This window comes from Buceros rhinoceros, unplaced genomic scaffold (genome assembly GCF_000710305.1).
Source record: "Buceros rhinoceros silvestris isolate BGI_N320 unplaced genomic scaffold, ASM71030v1 scaffold4906, whole genome shotgun sequence".
Lineage (NCBI taxonomy): Eukaryota > Metazoa > Chordata > Aves > Bucerotiformes > Bucerotidae > Buceros > Buceros rhinoceros.
Window position 1 is genome coordinate 35,794 of NW_010417974.1, and position 23,293 is coordinate 59,086.

Genomic DNA, 23,293 nt, shown 5'->3' on the forward strand with positions numbered 1-23,293 from the left:
CACGTTCACAAAACAGTTGTACAGGGATACACACAATTGTTTTCCTGCTACCCCAAGGGCCAACACGCTGTCTTCTCTTTCCTTTCCTTCCAGCTCCTTTGGGAAAAAGAGGCTACTACCAAAGCTCAGAGGCAGCTTCCTGGGTGGGGCCTTGAAGGGCAAAGCTGCTGAGCCATGCTTATTTTCAAACCGAATTCTTGGCACAATCAAGAAACAAGGGAGACCGCAGCCAGACTAGAGATCACAGAGAAACCAGAGGTTTCCCAGGCCTGCAGCACCCAGACCTAGTCTGTTCCTAAAAGAATTATGTGAGAGAAGGATAAACAGTCCTGTCAATTCAGAGAAAAGGCAAAACACCTGGGTGGGGATTCTTTCCTGAGATAAATCAATTTAACTCCATTTCTACCATGACACCAGCTGAAGACATGGGAACTTTCCGAGTTTGGCACGTTTTTAGTAAATCTAATTAACACCATGTTCCTATGCTTCTGGCTGGGGGCAACTATCCTTGTGAAAAGCACTGCTGCGTGTATTCCATAATAAGGCTCCAAATGACTGTAACCAGCCATAATGCTGGTTCCTCAGTCTCAGTGCTCACTGCAGAAGATTATGATGTTTTCTATACAAGAGTAAGAATTAAGTCAATGAAAACATAACAATAAACAGCAAGCTTTTTAATAGACAATGTACGCATTCTTTCTTGCTCTTTAATCCTGAGGGTCCTAAGGACAGCGGGGAATATTTCTTTTGTTATCTTCAGCTGTATCTGGGCATACTGTGTGCCCTAAGACATGTCGCTCACAGCAAATAGCACAGCAGTGACAATGTATGCCTGTCTGCTTTCTTTTTATATATACCCTGAGCAAGGATTTTTCTCATCTCATACATCACTCACAATCTGCTGCAGTGATCCCCCAAAGTCTGTCTGTACCTTCGGCACAATGAAGAAATGCTCTGCTTGAAAAAGGCGGGCTTGTCTCTTCTAAAAGACTGGCATTTTACTGCACTGCAAAATCCCTGAGGCTGTATTTTCAGCTGTGCCTCATGAAATTGTCTTTTAAGGCTCTAAATGGGAAGAATGACAACAAAATTGGGGATCTGCATTCAGTCCTTCAGTCACTTACTCCAAACGCATCCCTTCTAACACTCTGAAAGTTTCCAGCAGTACCCAGCAAGAACTCCCATGACCGACACATGCCACGTCATGTCGTAAGTCTTTTAAGAGCAAAACTGAGCTACCTGAAACATGGTAAGAAGAAAATAATTCAAGCTGTGTTGAACACTGGAATAAACTATGACTCCTACTATGCTTTACATCCTGTTTTCATTCATTTTATAGACATCATTGAGGAATAATAACTTGAGCAACTAAGTATTTTGGCAGACAGCAAATAATTGTGCAGTAGGCTGTTCATCAATAGCCTCACAAGTTAATATGGCAGTTACACTCACCTGTTTTGTATCAGGAGTCATTAGGTTTAAGCTGGTGGTGGAGATATTCAGCATTATGCTCATTCCTGCAAACTGAAGATTGCTCTTTCCTAAGATGCTATAAAGAACTTTGCTCGGTGGCTGTGATGGGGGGAAAAAAAAAAGCACATTTTTGTTCTCTGTTTATTTGGGATGGCCTTCATTGTATTCAGGATTGGCTGTAATCTTAAAGGTTTCTAAAAAGTTGCTGACTTTTCAAAGACCATTTCATTGCAATAGCTGTTTTCCTCTGGAGATAATTTCTCATTTGCACTACTACTAGTACGACTGATGGTGACAACAATAATAGCAGCTAGCCATGTATTTATTCATCTACTCTTGACCTAACAAAATAGGGGGTTTTGTGAGAAAGCAAAGTCTCATCTTCACCAAGGGACCAAGTGAGCAGACAAAGATGAATGCCTTAATCAGTATCTTAAGATGGCATGTTATTATTCTGTAAAACCTGCTTCCACTTCTCAAATGAAACCTGTCGTTTGCTCTGCATCTACTGACTGCTCTGCCCTCTTCCCACATGGGAAGTGGCACTCCAGTGATACCGAAGTATGATACTCACGGAAAGGGAGACACCAGTATGATGCTTGTAGACTTCTTCACAGCAGGTGATACCCAGACAGGCTAAAACCTCTGCATGTTGGGGTACAACATGCAGATAAAGACTACCAACTCAGAGAGTAAGTACAAAGTGTTGGAATGCAATGAAGGGGATGTAAAAATATTGGTAGCTTTTGTAGGCCTTTCACCAGGTCTTAGGAGGTTTTGTAGCAATACAAGTTATGCTGCCAAAGCAAAATTTACAAACTTCTCACCTTTGACAGCGTAGCTACGGGACAGCTACACAGCTGCAGGAGAGCAGTCTCACTCAGGCAACAACAGCCTGGTCAAAATCAGGCTTCCCAGCCGTAACAGACAAGTCCTTCCACTCACTGTACTTGCACTGGTGAATATTTATGCTGGTCATTAGGATATAAGAGCAAAGCTGTGACTGGAGGCAGTGTTCTTCTGCCACTGTATTTGCATTTGTCCTAAGCTGCCTGCAAACTCGGAAAGTTTTGTGCCTAGCAGGATGGACACACTTGTGCTTCTTTGCTCCTTAAAGCTTACATATATTCAGTTTTAATTTCTTTCCCTTCTGTTTAGTTCATTAAAAATATGCTACCTACGTACTGCTCATATGTTATGTTTGTGCTGCGCTATTTTAACTTTGTCATGTTACAGAGCTAGTTCTCCACCAGCTTATTTTTAAAACAAGCCCTTTTGAACATTCTTGTTTCTCTTCTTTCCTTAGACCTTCATGGTTCCCAGCTCGTGCCTAAGGATCACCTGCACACAGTGTGGGCAATGTGTGAAAACATGGCCTGAAGAAGTGCAGGTCACTTTAAACAAATTCCTAAGCCATCAGTGGTAAAAACATAATGAAAGTACAGACTGGCAAAAGATACCTGTCTTTAACAATTATCTGAAATTCTGTTGCTGAGCAAGTTTTCTTCTCAGCCATGACACTTACTCTAGAAACGCTATTTCTTTTCAGTAACTGATAAGCAACGTTGCTTCTAAAACCAGTAATACAGCGAGGTGTCTCATCAGGCCCTTGGGACTCTGTTCAAACTACATTTCCAATGGCATTTCATGTCATTTTGCTTTCCAAGGAAAAAGATGTTTTCCTTTATACTTTCAGGTTTAAACACAAAAGTCAGAGAACCTAGGAAATGCCAATGAGATAAATTTGGTGGTGGTGGCAGGGAAAACACAACCTTAATTTCTGAGACAATTTCCAATTACACTGTGGCATATGTTGTCACATATGCCTTATTTTATCAGGGGAAGATTCTCCTTTGCAAACAAGTGGCATTTCATCTCATCCCTTTCTGCTGGGATTCTGCTGAAATGGTGGAGCAGCTGGGGAAGCAGGCAGACCTTTTCCTCCATTTGCCCATTCTCCTCCTGAGCCCAACAACACACACAGGGCTATAATTAACTGCTTTCTATGCTCCTTCCCTTAGAGTTAGCATTAAATTCCAGCTTGCTAGCAGGTCCCTGGAAAAACAGCCAGCGCTGCTGACAGCCGTCAGTGCAGGAGCTGGGCTGGGGCTTCCTCCACGCCTTCCCTGCAGATCCTAACTCCTACCATACAAATAGGAATACAAGCATGGTCATAATCATGCCAGGCCATCACCCACTGGACCTGCCATTGGTGCTGGACACTGACTATCGGCCACAGGTGTTCATGGAAAGGGGATAGAGAACAGAGGATCACACGGTATGTTCTCTACATTTCCAGAAATCACTGATTTCCAAACTCATTAACTGACCAGTAGAGCTCTGCTCCAAGAACAGATCTAATCACTTTCGAAACTCTGTATATTTTTTTGCCTCTGTATGCCAAAACCCTCCAGCACCCTTTTCCACAGTTTACTCATGCATTTTATGAAAAGGCACCCTTTTTTGTTCTTTTTAAGCTTTCCACCTGCAATTTACAAAAGGCAAAAGACAGAAAATAAGGCGGTTTCTACAGTAGGAACATAAAGGGAAGCCACAATCTTATTCCTAGGTGTACTCATACTTCTAGATGCCTATAAAAGAAGATCCTGACCCAAAGGGCAACAGGCAACATACAGTGAGTGAAAACAGCCAATACTTTAAATGATTAATGATCTGCAATTCCCAAAACAGCTTTAAAGTCACCTGTCTGCTGTGCCTGGTCTCCTCTGTGTTGAACTAAGAAAATAAAGTCAGCTTCACTACAAGAAAAGACAAATACCTTTCGTTTCTTGAAGGCTCCTTTAGCACCAGGCACGGCTTCACAAACACGACTGATTGCTTCCCTGAAGAGACAGAAAAAAGCTTTATGGCAAATGAATGTGCGGGTTTCCTCATTATACTTGAAATGCACCGGGAGAAAACAGCTTCACAACTGTACTTCTGTTCACAAATGAGGATAGCAAGCGGGTCAGCTCTCTTCTCAAGGCTAAAACAGGTGCTATTCAAATTTAGATTACTTCAACGTGAAGCAGAAGACAGTAAATAGTCTATGTTTGCGTAAGGAAGAGTATCTGGAAGATGCAAAGGATAAAAATGTTTTCTCGCGCTATTAAAAAGAACTTTTCTCACCATAAATTACAATATTTGTCTTTAATACATTCTTCCAAGTCTCATTTTTGTACCTTATTAAGCTATGAGGAATCTGATCACAAGACATGGTCTTTAATCAACATTGGTTTACACCTGTTTTTTTAAACCCTTCTTGTAATGTAAGCAGTAGTAATTATCATTTTTCTCTCTCCTATACAATGCACTTTTCCAGGCAGAGCCAAGTGCCTTAGATAATATCAGAACCCTAGAATATACCTGGTAATATGCACGTTGTGTACAATACATGCAATGTACAAAATTTTAATTTATATTTGTTCAAAACAATATGAATAATTTATTAGTGAGCCTACTTTTATATTGTAAGCAAAATTAATGCCATTAACATTTCACTTCAGTTTTCTAATATTGCTTTGTTCTTCCTGTTGCACTCAGAATGAGTAAATGAAATGCATGTGGAAAATTAATTTGAATTCATACTCTGTCACAGAAGACTAGATGTATATTACTTGAAACTCTTGTAGTCATACTGCTGCAAACAAATCTTACAGATCCTTCCAGTATTTAGCAACTTATTATCTGAATAGCTGATCTGGTCAGTATTTAGAATTTGCTTCTCTGCACACACAGCATTTCCTGTGACCCTTAGCTACAAAGCTGTCATAGACCTGTATTGTTGATACCATAAGACAGAACAGTTGCGCAAGGATGAATAAAGTTGACTCCAAACCTTGTTTAAAACTATTTTTAAAATGGATTGAAACTAACAGCACATTATATTTAGACCTAAAAACATGCAAATGGTACATTCTTCATTTAAAAAAAAATAAGGAGTGGGAGACCATCAACTACAAGCTAAAGAACAGTCAAAATAATCAAAACCTTGAAACATTAGCCTGATAAAACATAAATTACTTTAATTTTATGCCATGTGCACAATGACATTTCAACTACCCATTAGGTGAATGCACAGGATCAACAAGTGAGTCAGGAGAGAAATGTCATATGTGTACCAGCATTCAACACAGAATGGCTCATCAAATGTCACCATTTATCCAGGTGCAATCAGTAATGACCAGATAGTTGTGCCTGGGTGCTTTTAACTAGGACCCAACCCAAAGTTTGCATCACCTGAAATAATCACATGCATTTACTATTTTCTGGGGGGTGGGTGAGGGTGGAACAGGCCTTGCAGCAGGTTTAAAGTACTGCAAATCCAAGGAAGCATGAGATTTATAGCAAAAGATAGTCCAAAAGCCTTTCAGGCAGCACACAATCCTCTCTTCAAGTCTAGAGGAGAGCTTGATTTCAACACAGAATGGCTCATCAAATGTCACCATTTATCCAGGTGCAATCAGTAATGACCAGATAGTTGTGCCTGGGTGCTTTTAACTAGGACCCAACCCAAAGTTTGCATCACCTGAAATAATCACATGCATTTACTATTTTCTGGGGGGTGGGTGAGGGTGGAACAGGCCTTGCAGCAGGTTTAAAGTACTGCAAATCCAAGGAAGCATGAGATTTATAGCAAAAGATAGTCCAAAAGCCTTTCAGGCACACAATCCTCTCTTCAAGTCTAGAGGAGAGCTTGATTGTTCTACCACTTGTCTTTTTCTTGCTCATCTAATAAAATTGCCTCTCACTACAAACCCTGCCTTGCATATGCCCTCAGACCATCACAAGTACTTCATTTCACAGTTCAGTGCTTGTATTTAGTTGCCACATTTACGACTATACTTATTTGTCTCCAAACAAGTGCTTTAGTTAAAGTGGCTACCAACTTTTCTTACAGAGCAAGTAAACATTGATTGGTTTAAAAGAGCAGCCCTGATGCGTCTTAGAAATACAGCACAGCAAGCATCACACACACAATCATCACGATACTGAGATGTAGGACACTCCTGAAAATGTAATCAGAAAAAAAGGAATATTCTTCTTCTCCACCAAAACTGCCTTTCTTTGACTCAGGAAAAGCAAACAGACATTACATTATACAGAACAATCCCCTCTGCTTTGCTACAGAGCTAAAAGTTGTGGTTTCCCACCTCTTTCTTGCTCCAAACCAAATCCTTTAGAGACAATCAGTTGGGAGTCCAGGCCTGTTGCAGTCTCCAGCCCACCACCATCTCCCAGACCCACACATTTTTCTTCACCAGGTGTGCCTGAACTTCCCAGGCATTTTGGTTGCAAGTTGCTGACACAGAGGCATCACCAGCACTTCATCCTCTTGGTCTCCTCCAGTGGTCCGATTAGTGCATTGAGATCCCTCATACGGTTTGCCTCTCACAAAAAAGGATTTGTATTTCAGAGGTATGAGCTGTGCTTGAGAGATAAATTCGCCTGCAACTTCCTTTCTCTTTCTCTTTGCCTCCACCATCTTCTCTCTCTAGCAGCAACATGGAGCAGGTAGGAAGAAAAGGGAATTTTCAGGCCACCCAGAGACAAAAAGTCTTTGGAAACTTATTTTTCTGGTGCGAGGCTGGGATTCATAGCATTATGGCTAGTATCTCTTCCGCCAGCTCCTGATAATCAGACAAAGTATGTTACTCAATAGACACATCTGACCCAAGGACCTTGTTGATCAAAACTGCCACTTGAGTGTAGGAGAGGAAACACATCGGCTGAAAAGGCTGAAGGGTGGCAAGGCAGACTTAGCTGCTGTTTGTACGCCCTGCCTTGGCAGAGCAGGGAAGGCACTAAGCAGCTGAAAAGCTAGGATATACAGCCTCTCACTCAGCAGCACAGCGCTGCAGCTACCTCTCTTTCTTTTTGCAAAATACCTTCAGCTTTACTGAACTCAGTGTCCCCAAAGTTTGCAGGAAGACTGGAGGTGGGGAGAAGGACCCTGGAAAGGTGACAGCTTGTTGAGATACACGTCAGATGAGGCAGGATGTCTGAACTTGAATTTGACAATTCTTTTAACTTCAGATTTTGAAATTCTGTGAATACTAAATGTACCCAAGCAACTGCAGGGGTTAAGCTGACAATGCTTTTGGTGAAAATGCTGGGAACTTCAGAAAAGATATTCACAGAGCGATTCTGCCTACGCAAGGTCAGAGTGCCCTGGCAGCAGCTCTTTGTGTACCTGCAACAAAAGGCACAGTACTTCTCCCACCTGGGAGCTGAGGAGTCTTAAAGTATCTGATGAAAAGAAGAAAAAAGATTGCTGCATACCTAAATATATGCACTTTTTCTAGCGGAGGGTTCCTGGATCTCTCTGTTCAGAACATTCTAGATCATTTTGCGCGGGGGGAGGGGGAGGGGGTTTGGCGTGCAGGGAGGGGTGGTCTTTACACAGATAGCCTGATGATGTGGAAAAGACATCCTAAATTTTTCTTTCTGGCTTGCACTGCCAGGCAGCACAGGGCAGATGTAAGCTTTTCTTGCAGCAAATCAAAGTTACAAACGTCTCTGCAGCATGAACACCTGAGCCACAAATCAAGCCCAGAAATAGATACTGCTGCTAGGCTGAGAGCGCTGTTACCTGACTTGTGCATGCAAACATTTGTCTAAGGAAGGCAAAAGAAGAAGTTCTGGACATAGCTGCAAGGCTAAACAGTTGCACAGAGTGTTGAAAAGTTAGATGTGACTACATTCGCTTTCCTTCCAGTAAGGTCCATTTGACATGGACACACACGTTACACCTTTTCTAAGCCACAGGCTGTTTCATTAGCTAGGCTCAGATTAACTACCAGTGCAGAGTTATCTTGATCTCTTGTAAAATTAGCTACCACATTGTCTGCAGTAGGGACCACATGCTGAGTTCCAAATCTGTCCAAGAGTATTTTCTGCTTTGCAGATGGTCATACTGTGGAGTCATTTTCTTGGCACAAAACGTGTATTTTGAATGCAATTTCAGCACACAAATGTATCCAATGAAAAATTACCAAGAGGCATTTTCTGAGGCCTATTCTGCTTTAAAGTGATTCGACACCTCTCTGAAACAGGAAAAAAAGGCATTTTACATTGTGATTTTGTTCCATTAAAAAGGCTAATGCCCTGGTATTTTTCGTAGCGTTAGTCATATTTTACTCTGAGTGTTATATAAAGTAGCCCACTCAGGAAGCTCAAATCTGTTCCTCTATGAAACCTCATCACGTGAAAATACCTTCCCTTCTTGTGATTTTAAAGATTTTTTTTTTGGCTGTGATGATAGGCTTTGTTGTTACTGGTTTTAATATGATTTTATTGACTAAAAAACAGAATTCGGAAACTCATATGGATATATGACTGCAATAAAAATTGCACACATTTTCTCAACATATTTGGAAAAAGCATAGCCATCTCAAATATTGAGATGACAAACTGTGACTAGTTTTAGTTTGAAATAATCTGTATGACAAGACTTGAAACCTACCAATATTCTCTTGTTAATATCTTTGAGTATTCTATAGTTCCCAAGTTTATCTTTCCCACCCCCAAAGCATAGGGCTTCACAGGTTAAAAAAAATGGCGTCAAAAGATGGGCTTCCTAAATGAAAGCAAGACATGCCCAGAAGAATTGAATAGAAGGCTCCCATCTACTTCTTAACAGTATTATATTCTTGCAATTTTTAATAATAATTTATAAATCATTACCAGGTGTTGTACCAGTATTTGCCGAGGAGAAACAAAGTCTATACTAAATATAAAAATAACCTGCTTCTGAAAAAGAAAAGAACGGAGACCAAAAGAACATTTTTGGAAATCCATTTAATAATTGAAGTATTATTGTTCATTCGCAAAACAGGCAATATGAGTGTGTGCTGTCTGAAGTAGCACAGGGGACATTCATAAGCTCGGAAGACTAAACCAGTATATTATTGTTTACAGACCTTTAAATGCCAACTGGCAAGTTGACCATGTCTGGAAGATGTAAGGCTGGAGAAGTAGCTAAGGGAAACAGAACAGACAGTATGTTTGTAAGAAGGGGAGGCTAACTGTGGAGTGTGGATGCGCCTACTGCCATAAATTGAGTAGCATGCAGGGATCCCCCTGTGGACGAGTGCCCCAAGAAAGTGGGGCAAGTGAAGCCTGTCCTGACCGCAGAAAGCCTGGAAGAAAAAGGTTGTGGAATAAGGTGACATCGGTAGATGTGGCATGCAAGTTGTTGACACTCGTAGAGCAAGGAGATGACGCTGCCTCTTTTTCTTCCCCTCAGCTCCTCATTTTGTTTCTTGAAACACGTGCGTAGAAAATCTACAAGCAGAAAAGGAAAGAAAGCTGGCCCACTCTGTTTTTGCTTTCTTGAATAAACTTTACACAGTGAAAGGGTTGGTTTAAGCATCTGCTAGATGTAGAGTACCTATTAGGTATGTAATAATGCAAACCAACGCAAACTCCTGCATCTTCAGTGTGAGACTTATATCAATCTGCTTATAGAAGTCAATGCACTTGAGAGGACTCTTGCTTTTATTGTCATAGAAAATTTCTATCCACTGGTATGCTCAATGACAGCTCTGTTCTCAGTATTTATAGATGATCTATCTTCAAGAATATTTGAGGCAATTTCAGTACAACTTGTACCTTCTTTTATAATATGGAAGTAAGTTTCAGAAACTGTTTCATTCATCAGTAACAGAGAACTCTACCTGATCTTGATGACTTCTGAAACAGTTGTTCTGAACAATGCTCTTATTTTTAGAAATACAGAGTGAAACTGTTTATCCAGTATCACACCTTATTTAGATGTACCTCTTCACTTTGCACGCACACACAGTCAGATTTGTGCTTAGCAAAACTGGAACAAACAGATCCTAGATGCATCTTTTATGAGCATAAAGTGAGGTATACAAATCCTTAGTGTTGAATGCACACCTCTGAAAGCATTCCTTCTCCACAACCCTCCACCTGTCAAGAACAAAATCAGTGACACCAAAAAATTAAAAGAAAATGTACTTGGAGGTTTAGATCTGTTAGGTAGATCAGTCCTTTAATTGCTTTTGTGACTTTCAAGTTTCTTTCCATTCAGCCTGGTCTCTAGCTGTTTATCCTAGTAGTGGTCAGGGAGATGGAGAGAAATTAAAACTGTCTTCTGTTGCTAAATTAGGATCACAGTAACCTCCAAACCAGGTCCCACGTCAGGTTATTTCCTATAGTATCTTCTCACTCAAAGAGTAGTCCACAGTAGGTATTTCAAAGAAAGGCACAGGAAAACTTACAAAAGTAAAATGAAAAAATTTAGTCTAATGAATATTTTTCTCTGACTTCTAACTGGATTCATGTCTGAAGCAGAACATTGGAGGTACATATCTTGCAAAACCTCTTTTTTTATTAAATGTCTAGCACTGCCCTTTTGAATAACTCCATAAGACAATATGACATTTTAGAAATACACAAAAAGGACCATCCAGTGGTGACGAACTGTAACTGAACATGTCACATGAAAGACACTCAAATTCCTCATGCCTTCATTTCTCTGTGTAATCAAGATGCTAGATGTTATTAGCAGAAGAACTTGAGAGTATCTATGTTTCCAAGGTGCTAGGCAGTTGTTAACTCTGCATTGTGATTTGCAGTTAAAACATGTGACGACCACTCTGCCTTAGTCTTCTGCTTCTAAAGGACCATGTGGAGTTACCAACTTTCTGAAAACCAAGAGTAAAGCTAAACCCATAGCTGCTTCCTTGACAATTTGGCTTTCAACTCCCCATCTTCCCCATATCTTGAGAGGCTCTTCGCTTCCTCACAAAGGCAAGTGGAACGAGGCAGCTCAGTTAATCATTCTAACTCAGGCTTTGCATTACCGCATGTTAGTTGAATTAATCCAAATACTAGTTAACAATTTTCCCCCTAATACTATACTGTACAGGAAAGATTTCAATGTCAAGCATATAAAACACTATTTATTCTAACACATTTCTGTGCTAATGGCAGCTAATCTAGCAAACGTAAATTATTCTCTGACAGTATCAGGCACTATAGCTGTCATTGCCCCACTTAGAGGTGTGCTGAAGTGTCCCTATCCACTTTTGAGAATCCTGCTTCCTGATGAACTGAGCAGTAGACAGCACCCTGTGCTTGCCAGAGCTTTGGTCCTGAAGTAACCATGCACAAGCAAAGAGGATTCCCATTCACACCCCCTCCTGCACACAGGTGTGTATCCAGACTGTGGTGCCGGTATGCGTGTTCTGCCATTCCCTAAGCACCATCCCCTAAGCACCACCCCACATCCAGAGTCCACACAGCAGAAGGCAGGGGTGAACCACACTCACCCCTTCCAGGCAAGAGAGCACGTTAAGCAGCAGACTGAATGCAGAGTTCACTGCAGATAACGTGTTACCTATTCCTCTTCAAAAATCACAGGGGAAGCATTCTTCCTTTTCAACATCTTCCATCCTTTTTCTCAATGATGCTTGCTGACAGTGAATTTCTGCAAATACAGATACAGTTGAAAGAAACACTACAGCAACTGAGCTTCATTCATATTGTTTAGCATTGGACTCAAACCCAGCTCTAAAATCTGGTTTTCTATCATTTCCCCTCCAGAAGATTGGGATATTGGCAAAAACAGATTTGGTTCTCACAATTAACAAAATCCAGGCCCTACATTTGGAGAGGAATCCCTTTCAACTGCCCAGCCCAACAGAGTTCAAGGAGAGGGCTTGGATCAGTTCAGACTCAGGTCCACTGCTGATATGAAGTGTTTCAGTCCTCTGGTCTATTTGTTATTAACACAGCATGCAATATAATGTTTTACTCAGCACAGGGAGGTGTGAATTTCTGAAGCTGCATGCAGTAAACCGGTTGCATTCAATTAAATACCAATGAACGTGCAGCCTTGTAGTCCAGACACTGCTGTACAAGCAGCACATGCAACATCATTCTAATTCAAACCAGTGCATAACCACACTCATGCATACTACACTGCAGCGAAGACTCATTACACGGCAACAGATTGAACAGGAAGCTTACAAACATATTATATAAACTGCAAACATTGCAAGTGTTACAAAAGAATTTTACCTGTTTTTTTTTATAAGTAACAGCCTGAGGCACAAAGGGCCTGGCTACGCAAGCTTAAGAGTGGCTCCTTCCCGTGACGATGATGGTAGGTTTCAGATGAACTTAGGACCACTTGCCACCTGTGGTTAGCTCAGTAGTCTGGCCTGCTAGTCCTCCTCTTTCTCCACTGTGTTGAAAATTAAATGCTTCTGTCCGTCATTCTGCCCAAGAAAGTCATCTTGACTTCACACGTGTTACAAGAATTATCACTGGATAATTTATGATGTAACATGTGGATTCAGCTGGCTTTTATTTATCATTATGCATAACTGCTGACCCTTGGCTTGCACACCCATTTATTTGCTCAAGAATTCACATGACATTACATTCATTATAGAAAAGAATAAATATAATACAACTGATTGATACTACTCCAGTTCTCCTATTTATCCTATAGTAAAAGAATCTTGAGACTTCAAATGTGTAAAGATAAAGGGGAGAAATCTGTTATAAATTGTACATAGATGTCCATTTTTCCTCAATTTTGTCCCCAAAATTAGATAACAATACCTTTCGTCAGGCAACACCAAGGTTGTTAAGATCTGATGAAAGTATGACAAGTGCTTGCTCACTGCTTTCACATGAAGATAAATGTATTGCTGCAAGTTTTAACACTTCAATTTACAAAAAATGACAAAGCAAAAGAAAAACAAGTTACATGCCAGGTACAACAGCATTAGATGGCACAGACTGCGACAAGGAAGGAAAGACCACTGACCAACCTGTTTACACTGGGGCTTCAATCCGCTTCCTGGAGCTGAAGTCACAGTTCTTCATTTGCAGGCTGGTCCACGCATAAACACTGATGTATTTATTCTTCTAATGTATTAATTATAACAGCTGTGATTTTCAAAGCCTTTCAAAACATCTGGGTATCCTTTTCTCATTAAATTCTTACTTAAGATGGATGTCTAATTCACTGAAAATCTTAGCCCAATTTTTAATTAATTTCCAAATGTTCACCAAACTATTTAAGTGCCCTTTGCAAGCACTAATTCCTTTAATCACAGAGCTCTCTGTGACTGAGCCTGAGGATTTCTCCAAAATAACGCCCAAAGTCAGCAGCAGAGCCAGAGACTACACATCTCACACCCCCATGACTCAGCCATGGAAGTTTTTTTCTTCTAGGAATTGGTGCTTCTCATCTTACTTTGGTGGTTTTTGACTGCTCAAGGCTAGCAGAGATTGACATGTGCAAAAAGAAAAGAGGTAGGATTCCTAATGGCTGACATCCTATGTTTAAGCTCTGCAATGCAGAGGAAAGCAAGGCTGAGGAAGCAAGCAGGGACAGGGATGTGATGCAGTGCTACAAAAGGAGTAAGTGCTTTGTATATGTCAAGCACACCACGTGCTTATAAGGAAAAGATGCATCCAGACTTCCACACTAAATCAGGTAACTTGGCTCATCTTTCCTAACTAATTTTTAATCCAGTTTTGTTTTAATCCAGCCTTTTTTAATCCAGTCTGGTTTTAATCATACGTTGTAAATACTGCATAATACCAGAAGTCATATTAGCTCAAGACACTTTCTTCTATGCAAGGTCTTGGAAAAAAAAAAAAAAAACAAGAGATAAAACAAGCATGATTCATGAAGTAGGATCAATTTAGAAATTTATGGGTCAGAAAGGATCGGAGACACTTTGACGTCTTATTCATCAGTTATGAGAAAGAGCACAGAGAAGTTTACACGGACCCATACACGGAAAAGCTTTTACTGCAGCAGTGCATCTAGGTTCCTCAGCTGGAGCAGTGACAGCTAACATTACTAGATCAACAGACCCAAGCCTCAGTCACACTCCATCACCAGCCATCAGGTTACAACAACAGCCCTCTTACTCTCAGAGAGGCTGAAGAGAAATCAGCAGCGCGCATACCTAAAAATCAGTATATGACATAGCACACATAAATGCAACTCTCAGGTGTTCTTATTTTGTTTGTAATCAAAGGGCTGCACAGATCATTTGGGGCCAAGTGTCTTCCTAGGAGGGAATTAGTGCCTGTAATGTCAGAACATCAGCCTTGTTAATTCAGTACATACCCTGAGTCCTCTGTTATGTTTCTTAATGTACATGAGCAAGTCAATCAGTAAATGTGAATTTTAATAATTTCTTAGCAATATTTTCTTAATAAAGAATAGGCTTGTGTGTGACATGCTACATGACAAAGCATGTGGGTGCCGAAGACATGGCATGGGGATTTCTAGATCCAGGTGAATTAATGAAATGCAGTTTAAGATGCTAGATTGCGATTCAAAAGTCACCTAAAACCTCCTAGTTTCAAAAAAGTTTTAAATTGGGAACTGTATGATCAGAATGATGAGCATCCATTGTTACACAATAAACAGGAAACTGCAAATGCAAAATAACAAGCAAACCAGGAGGATAATGGTTTCCTGCTTGAAAAAATATCCTGTGCTCTAGATGTGGTCAGAGGAAGGTGAGCCAAGATAATGCCCACCATGTAGTCAAATATGCTCTAACTTCAACAGATAAAAATCTAAATCCAAGTCTGTTCCACAGTAAAAGCCAAGAATCATTTTGGTATTGGAAGAACTATAAGACAAAGATACTTTGTTTGTGCAGATCATATTGCTGTAGTTCAGCAAATATGCTTAAATATCAGCAGCAGTGGTGCCTTTAAGCTAGATAATAAGAAAAAGTGCAACATTATTCTAATGAACACATACAGTGAAAGAGACTGTACAGAAAAAAGAGTCGAATTCCATTCACCTTCAGGTACAGAATACAAGAATAATAGCTACCACAACTGTTTCATAGGCCAGAAACACTTAACTTCCAAGTGGTAAACACAAATGTGCATCTGCATTGAAACTACAAGTCTGCTTAGACATAAAATCATTTTTAAAGGCTACTGCTGCCAATACCACAGAAATGTACACTATCGGTTTAAAAAAGTCCAGTAGTAAAATTCTCATATGCCTCTATAGCCTACATTGCATGAAAACCAGAATTCTGTTATGTATCTGTCCTTGTGCTTTTACACTGCCCCTCAACACAGTCTCTTGACAAATAATGATTAACATTTTGTGACAGCTTACGGGGTCCAATTCAGAGCTGCTGTATGGAAGTGTAACTCGAAGTCAACGCACATAGACCATATGATCAGCACCCAAGCCTAAACATAAGTAATTTTTGTCATTTAATATAATAAATACTTAGCTGTCTATTGTGTGACAAATGGTTTATGACAGATTATCAGCAACTGTAAGAGGTGAAATTCAAGCACTGTATCCAGTCATATCACTTTTTATGTGTTCCTTTGGAAAGGTTTACTTCATTATTTCAATCTCAGAATTTGAAAACGTATTCTCCAGTTGACAGAAGTCGTCAGTGCTATAGTCCTCTGAAACCAATGAGTTTAGATTTTCAAATGAAGATGCCTGCAAAACACTATATCCTATAGTTCTCAGAAAATAGCCTCCTAGAAAAAAAAATTATTCATGTACACTTCTTAAAATAGTGCTGTACTTATGTACTGGTCTTACGAAAATACATGACAGATTTAAACTTAATAAGAACCTAAGACAAGCTCGTTGATTCTTACATACAGCCTGGAAAAGACAACATTCTTTCATTTGTCTGTGGTAACACTGAGGTGATATATTTTCATTTACATTCTTTGTATAGCCAGTTTGAAATCTGACATCTTTTCATAAGAAATTATTACAAAAACCTATAACATGTGGCTCCAAAACAGCTCCCTAAATTTTGACAAACACATTGTAGATTTTAAGCATATTCTAATTCTCACTGGCTTAAATGTCACTAAATTGGTACCCATATAAGTGCCTAATCTGGCATAACAAAAAGGCAAAAATTTTATAAAGCAGTTCTAGGCAATCAAAAGACCACAAAGAAAACATCCTTTAAGCCCTGTTTGAGCTATATTAATAGCAGGTGAGAGATTTATCTGTACAATCAAAATTAAAAGTGGACTTACAGTATCCAATAATTACCTCCATGTTTTGCCACCTTTCTGACCTTTCCACTTGGAGGACACCATTCAGAAGTTAGTTTAAAAAGCATACTTGTACAAAGTCTTACCTTGCGATCTGTGTTCTAATATTGAAGTCAAGAGATCTCATTGAGCGTAAGACTTCTATACACCCCAAGTACTGCAAGGAGAAAGAAACAGTTGGAACATATTATAATTACTCTTGAATTCAGAGAGAAAATGCAGCTAATCATTAAAAGGCATTGTACAATTCTTAGTTTTACATTTGATTTATCCTATGGGTCAGGTCGGGTTTTTTAAGCCACAGATTTGTTCCGTAAACATTCTCTTTCACTTCTCCAGTTTGGTTCAATGCATCCTTTTATGTTTAATCCAATCACCGTAATACACCTAGTTCATAATTTTCCTCTATCTTAATTGTTCCAATCTAGATATAAAGCTAATCAAAGTAAAAAATAATATTAATGAAAAAGGAAGTGTGGTAAATCAAATTCATCTAGTACTGGTTAGCAGGAAATTCTTATTTAAGAGGGAGGGCACTAAGCCTCATTAGAACAAAAAAAAGTAAATTACAGCACAGAAAGCTGAAAAAAGCACCAGCAGTTCAAAGACGATTCCTTAATAACCAGCTCAGGGATAGAGGGGATTTAATATTTTCACTAATGACACTAGAATATCTTTATGTAGAAAAATGGTAACAAAATATACTAATAACCCACAGCGGAAGATGGCTTCAACAGCACCATTCCAGAGAGGAATGACATTAAGGTTAGCCAATATTAGGAAAAGACCAGACTTATTGACCCAGATTTCTGCCCTTCATCTCTATCAAAAAGAGTGAGAGCCATTCAGAAATATGTTTAAATGTGACAGTGTCGATCACAGGTGAAAATCTAGATTTGCTTTTAAAAGTGGACATAATTTGCATGTGCTGAAGTGTACATGCAGTTACAGCTCTTGTCAGATGTGTGGATAGTGGCTTTGTAGAAACCAGCTCATGATTGTCATATCCTGTGGCAGTATCTTTGCATGTTGGTTAACTCTTCAACCACACACCTGACTCTTGAAAGTCAGGGTAAACAGGGATGAGTCTTTAAAAAGCATAACAAGCTTCTTTGCATAACAAGCGTGATAATGCTATTCTAGTACTGTGGGTTTCTATCAGCTTTTATATAAGTTTTTTATCTATTCTCAGCATTCTATCTGGGTATGGAAATGGGGCATAAATATCAAGTGAGGCCACCATATTGTGTCTGTCTGGGAATTTTCTTTATATTGAAAAAATGATCGTTTAATTAGAGAATTACTACATCATTAACTATACTGTCTAGAACTTCAGCCATGTTTTTTCTATAGAAACACGTGTCACAAACTGCTTACAAGCTAAGGGAGAAGCTAGCTTGTTTTCGCGTCCATTATTATTTAATTTACTGCTATCAAATGTTATGAAGTCATCACAACACTGAATAAAATAAACTAGAATATCAAGGGATTCCTATTCATTAAATTGCTCAAACTTGTATTATAATAGCCTACAGTTGCTGGTAACAGTGGTTTCAAGATCCATTTCCTAGAATTTTATAGAAATTTCCTTGAATCTTGTCCTATGTTTTTTGAAAATCTCGTAAAATCCTCACAGAAAATGACTATAGATATACTGGCACAAGGAGCTTTCAAGCTAAGGGTCATACTTCCGAGCTGTTTAGATTATCATCACTCCTCTATCATTGCAAAATTAGGTAACCCTTGTATTTTATTACAAGTGGATTCCTTTTTTTACATGCACTTCTGCCTGAGTACTTAAAGAATCTAGAACAACATTTTCATACTCTGATGCAGGAAGTTAAGCCATTAACTCTATTTTTAAGTATCTCAGAGGGTGATTTGATTTACTTGGAAATGCAGTTGATTAAACATCAATTGAGATAATCAGCTGAAGTCAGTTAACTTATGCCAATACGTAACAAAGAAAGATGCTTTTTTCTGGTACTCTTTTCATATCACTTTGTTTTAGTTTTAGGCTGCTTCTATAGATACATTTTCCCAAATATTTATTTCATATGACATAGTTTTATAATGAAATATGCTGTAAAAGGTGTAACAGTTCAAAGGTATCCCTCTGATTTTTTTTGTTACTGAAATCCTTGGTTTTCACTACTTCACCAACCTGTTCATTTAGACCACTCGATATTAAAACACTCTTGGATTGCACTTGTTTCTTCACTTATCAATATTTACCACAAGTCTTCTAAAGCGAAGTCATTGTACAGGTTTGAGAACCAGGTCCAACATTTTAGAAGAAAACTCTGGAAGGTAGTATGACAAGTACATGCAGGCGTGCAAATAAATACACAAACACATGTGCACACAAGTCACTGCCAAAATAAACACACAAATATTTAGACAAATACCCATAAACATACTTAAAATGCGTGCATTTAGACTCCTTTGAGCCATTCTACCTGATCTGCATTAACAAAAGTAGAGACAAAACCAGACTGAAGGAGGGTCTGATGGAAAAATCACCCTGCGCTTGTTTTATGTATAGCACGGAGACAGCTGAACATGACATAGTAAGGCTTGCAGTATTCCTGACTGATCAAGGCAAAGATGGCAACCAATTTTCTGCGATAAAAGATGTGAACACTTAATCACCACGGGATGTTTTCAAGTAACAAAATTACTGTAAAAAACTGACATTCAAAAGGTCCAAAGGCCAACTACAGGGACATGTAACTCACCTACTGCTATGCTTCAATTATTCCCCAAGACCAACACTGCTCTCTAAAAATATCCATTTGAAGTACATCCTGACAAGGATCCACAGAAAGGAGACATACAACCAAGACAGCAAGTAAATAAATTATTCATTTATTTCAACAAATAAATATCCCGATAAAAAGAAATGCTATCTTTTGCTTTAGACATTCCGTGAAGCTTTTAAATATAGTAATAAAACAGTCAACTTCTAAAAGCACTTAATATATATTCTAACCAATCAGCTACTGCATACTGTGATATTTATGAGCTCCCACTAGCACCCCCTCCCCCCCCACTCTCACTGCTCAGGAAACAAATACACAAGGCACAGCCCACCTTGAAGCAGGAAGATTTGGGACAACTAGTTCCGAGCTCTCTCAGATAACGTTCTGCCTTCTACCAGTTTCTGATATTTGAAGGAGTTCCCAGTTTGCATACCTTCACTGAATGGTACTGTGCCCTGAGGAAGAAGTCTTTCATGTGAATGAATACCTTCCCATTCAGAGGCTTTAGGCTCAAAACTAGTATTTCGCAAGCTAAGCAGTGCCTTTCAGGAAGCTGACATAAATCTAAAGGCAGAGTGCCACTTACTCCTGGGACCATACCTCTCTCATTGCATGAGGTTCCACCATCCATTTTCCCAGGTAAATGTAAGTGAAGGCCATATATCCCAGCTTTGTGGTTTGTCCCATAAATGAAGATTTTTTCTATATTCCCCAAGCACCTTTGTCTTCTCTACGACTCAGTCAGAAAATTCTTCTTTAATAACTAAACATTTTTACTGTACCCTGTGTAAGAAAGAGTATTGAGTTCTCTGAACATTTGTCAGAAACAGACAGTTGAACACATGAGTGCTGAGTACATTCATGTGCTTGGAGTGAAGAGAAAAGGCAAACGAGGGTAGTCACTGTCAAAGCTGCTTTTTGCTTCACGAACGTGAACAACCTTGTTCAGTGTTTCCTAACAAGCTCTTCAAAGTACCAAGTTACTGGAAGAAATCCTCCATTGTTTGACTCAGAAACTAGTAGTTACAACAGCAACGAATATTTTTATCAAAAAGTAGCAAGACGTAGCCCCTTACAGCACTGCAAGGGTCCAACCTAGGAGTGACAAATCCTTGAATGCTTCAACACTTGAATGGCATATGCACATCTGATAGCAGTGAGCGTCTGCGCTGAACATGGGTGGCATGAAGATCTGCCCACCACTTACTCTCAAAAAAAATAAGAACAACTAATCTCTGAGTCTAACTACCGTAATATCATTAGCTCACCACAACTGCTCAGGTGTTCTTAGTAAATTAAGATAGACTTGTTCTAATTTGTGTAGCCAGATGACCATCATCAAATCTGCGTGGTTCATGCTGCAGATTTTACTTGCAGCACACAGCCTTGTGCGAGTTATGTAAGAGATAACGTGGTTACATGAGCAAACAGACATGCACTTACATTGTTAGCCAAAAACTAGTCAGTCTTCAAATACCGATGTATCTGAAATCTGCACTAACATTGCATAGCTGCTTGTGCGAGTTATGTAAGAGATAACGTGGTTACATGAGCAAACAGACATGCACTTACATATTGTTGCACTTACATAACAACATATTGTTAGCCAAAAACTAGTCAGTCTTCAAATACCGATGTATCTGAAATCTGCACTAACATTGCATAGCTGCTGATAACAGGTTGGGGGCTCAAAAGAGATTCAGATTCCCAGGGTTTTGGGTGCGGTGTGTAGATCTAATTCTCCAAAACAGAAATCTCTGAAATATCAAATAGCCTGTAACAAGCTGGTCAATTCACTGCATGTTTCTCACCCCCAGGCTTAGGCTATGGTTTTACTCAGCAAGTGCAAAAGCGAGCATCTTTTTACTTGCCACAGCTGATGTGTATCTCAAGTCATATGCCTATATTTTCATGATTCCTTTTTTGGGGAGAATGGGGTTTTGTTTGTTTTTGTAGGGTTTTTTGTTTTGCATTTTATTCTTGTTAGCCAAAGAGCCAGTCCAGAATTAAAAGGAAATGAAATGAAATGAGTAGTTAGTATGAATTGTCTAATGCTAGTTGATTCCACTTGAGGACTCCCTTATTTAACAAGAGCTTTTATTTCAAACTCAGATTATACAGCTTCTATTGCAACATGCATTTATTTATGTATCAAAATGACAGTTTCTTCTAATTTCAGATATCACCATTGAATGCCAAAGGGGCTTGTGAAATGAGCACTGATAATTCCATAATGTTCCACAATACTTACAACTTGCTTTCAAGTTTGCCATCTAAATCATATTAAACTTCAAGACCAAATATGTTCTAACAAGCAGGAAATAATACAAAAATAGTAACAGCCTAGGACTTGATTTCAAGATAATGTTTGTCTAATGTAACTGTGGGACCACTTAGGGTTTTTAATATCCATATTAATTCATTAAAAGGAAAAAAAAAAACCAACCCCACACAAAATCAACCCAACTCATAGCCAGAGACTGCAGGTCTGATAATTGCAAGTATCTTAGAAGATCATTTTTTCCTTTGGCAAATTAATAGGAAACAATAATCCTGAATCCTTTTGCTATTCTATTAGATAAATTTCCCAGCTTAACTGAATTTACAATACCCGCTTCTAAATGATGAGGTGAAAATAACAAACAAGCAAAATAAGGAACTGTAATCAGAAGATGCTCCCTTTAATAAAATAAACCTTTAATAAAAGAAAAATAAGTGCCACATTATTTCCTTTTTTTTTAAATAGTGCTTTAACCGAACATTTATTACCTTGAATATCTTACATGCACCACAAATTACTTAACTCAGCTAAATAGCAGGAAAAGATCACAAAAAGAGAAGATAGCTTATCACAACATACATTTGCTTCTTTGTGAGGAGATCATAGTGTAGTTATATGTATTTGAATAAACAATGTAGTATTCTATAGGAGTAAATATATTAATTTTGTGAAGACAGGGGAATCTTAGAAGCATTATAAATTCATGAAAACACTAAAATCTTATGTTGAGAGAAAAAGTCAGAAAAATACATTTTTTTCTGAAATGCTTCAGGCACATCAGGCAATACAAAATCCATCCTGATCCATAAAATAATGCCCTGATTGGCAGTTGCCAATTTGCCGAGTACTTCATAGTATCCGTTCGCTAACAGAGGCAAAAAGATATGAGTAACAAAAAGCTATCTCAATAAACAGAGTAACAACACTGTCCTTGCTATTTTTTTAAGATAAACTGGGTACAGAGTTATAGCTAGAATTTAAAATACGTAATTATCCTTTCAGTTATCCATAGCAAAATGCCTCACCCAATGGTAAAGCGCTTCCACAGAAGCCTGTAAAGGTATTGGCACGCAGCAGAAGAACGTTTCCATCCTCATCTTCAGGAAGAAAGGTAACTGCTTGGCATTTTTGTAGACTGTTCTTCTACCCTTACTCACGTAGCCTATAAACGGAGGACACGAAGGCTCCACACGAACAGTTTTGCACCCTTTGAATCTGACATAGTGTGCACACACCCCCCTGTGACAGGCAAGCTCTTCAGATTTGTGTGGGAGGCAGGAAAGGTCTGAAGGCAAGACTCTGCATCTAGGTAGTTGTGGGAGTCCTCTTCTGAATATTAATCAGTGGATCCTCATCCTGATCACAACAAATGGCCCAGACATAGAAAACTGACCTTCCCGAGTTGTTCTTCACCTAGATTCTCGCACTAGCAAAGCCAAATGAAAAGAAAAGAAAGAAAGGAAAGGAGGAGAGTGCAATAATAAGAGTGGGGATGCACTGCGTGTTACCCACAAACCCAGCAAGCTTCTTCAGGACTATTCTCTTAAGTACAGTTACCTTTAACCACAGTCATTTGCTACACAATGCTTTATCTTTAACAACAGCTAATACTGACCGCTATTTACAGCACGTACATAAGTTTGTATAAAATTAGTTTCCATTAGTAATGATATAAAATATAATGTGCTTATACAGCTGCTTGAAATGC

General features: G+C 39.0%; 1 protein-coding gene across 1 annotated transcript in view; it reads right to left on the reverse strand.

Moving 5' to 3' along the window:
- The window catches only part of SHC3 (SHC (Src homology 2 domain containing) transforming protein 3), a 56,864-nt gene that overhangs the window by 19,362 nt on the left and 14,209 nt on the right, over positions 1 to 23,293 (reverse strand). The window contains exons 2-4 of the mRNA XM_010138351.1: positions 16,629 to 16,699; positions 4,253 to 4,316; positions 1,453 to 1,572 (exon numbers count right to left, since the gene is read on the reverse strand). Of these exons, the coding sequence (XP_010136653.1) occupies positions 1,453 to 1,572; positions 4,253 to 4,316; positions 16,629 to 16,699 (255 nt within the window). The remainder of the gene's footprint in view (positions 1 to 1,452; positions 1,573 to 4,252; positions 4,317 to 16,628; positions 16,700 to 23,293) is intronic.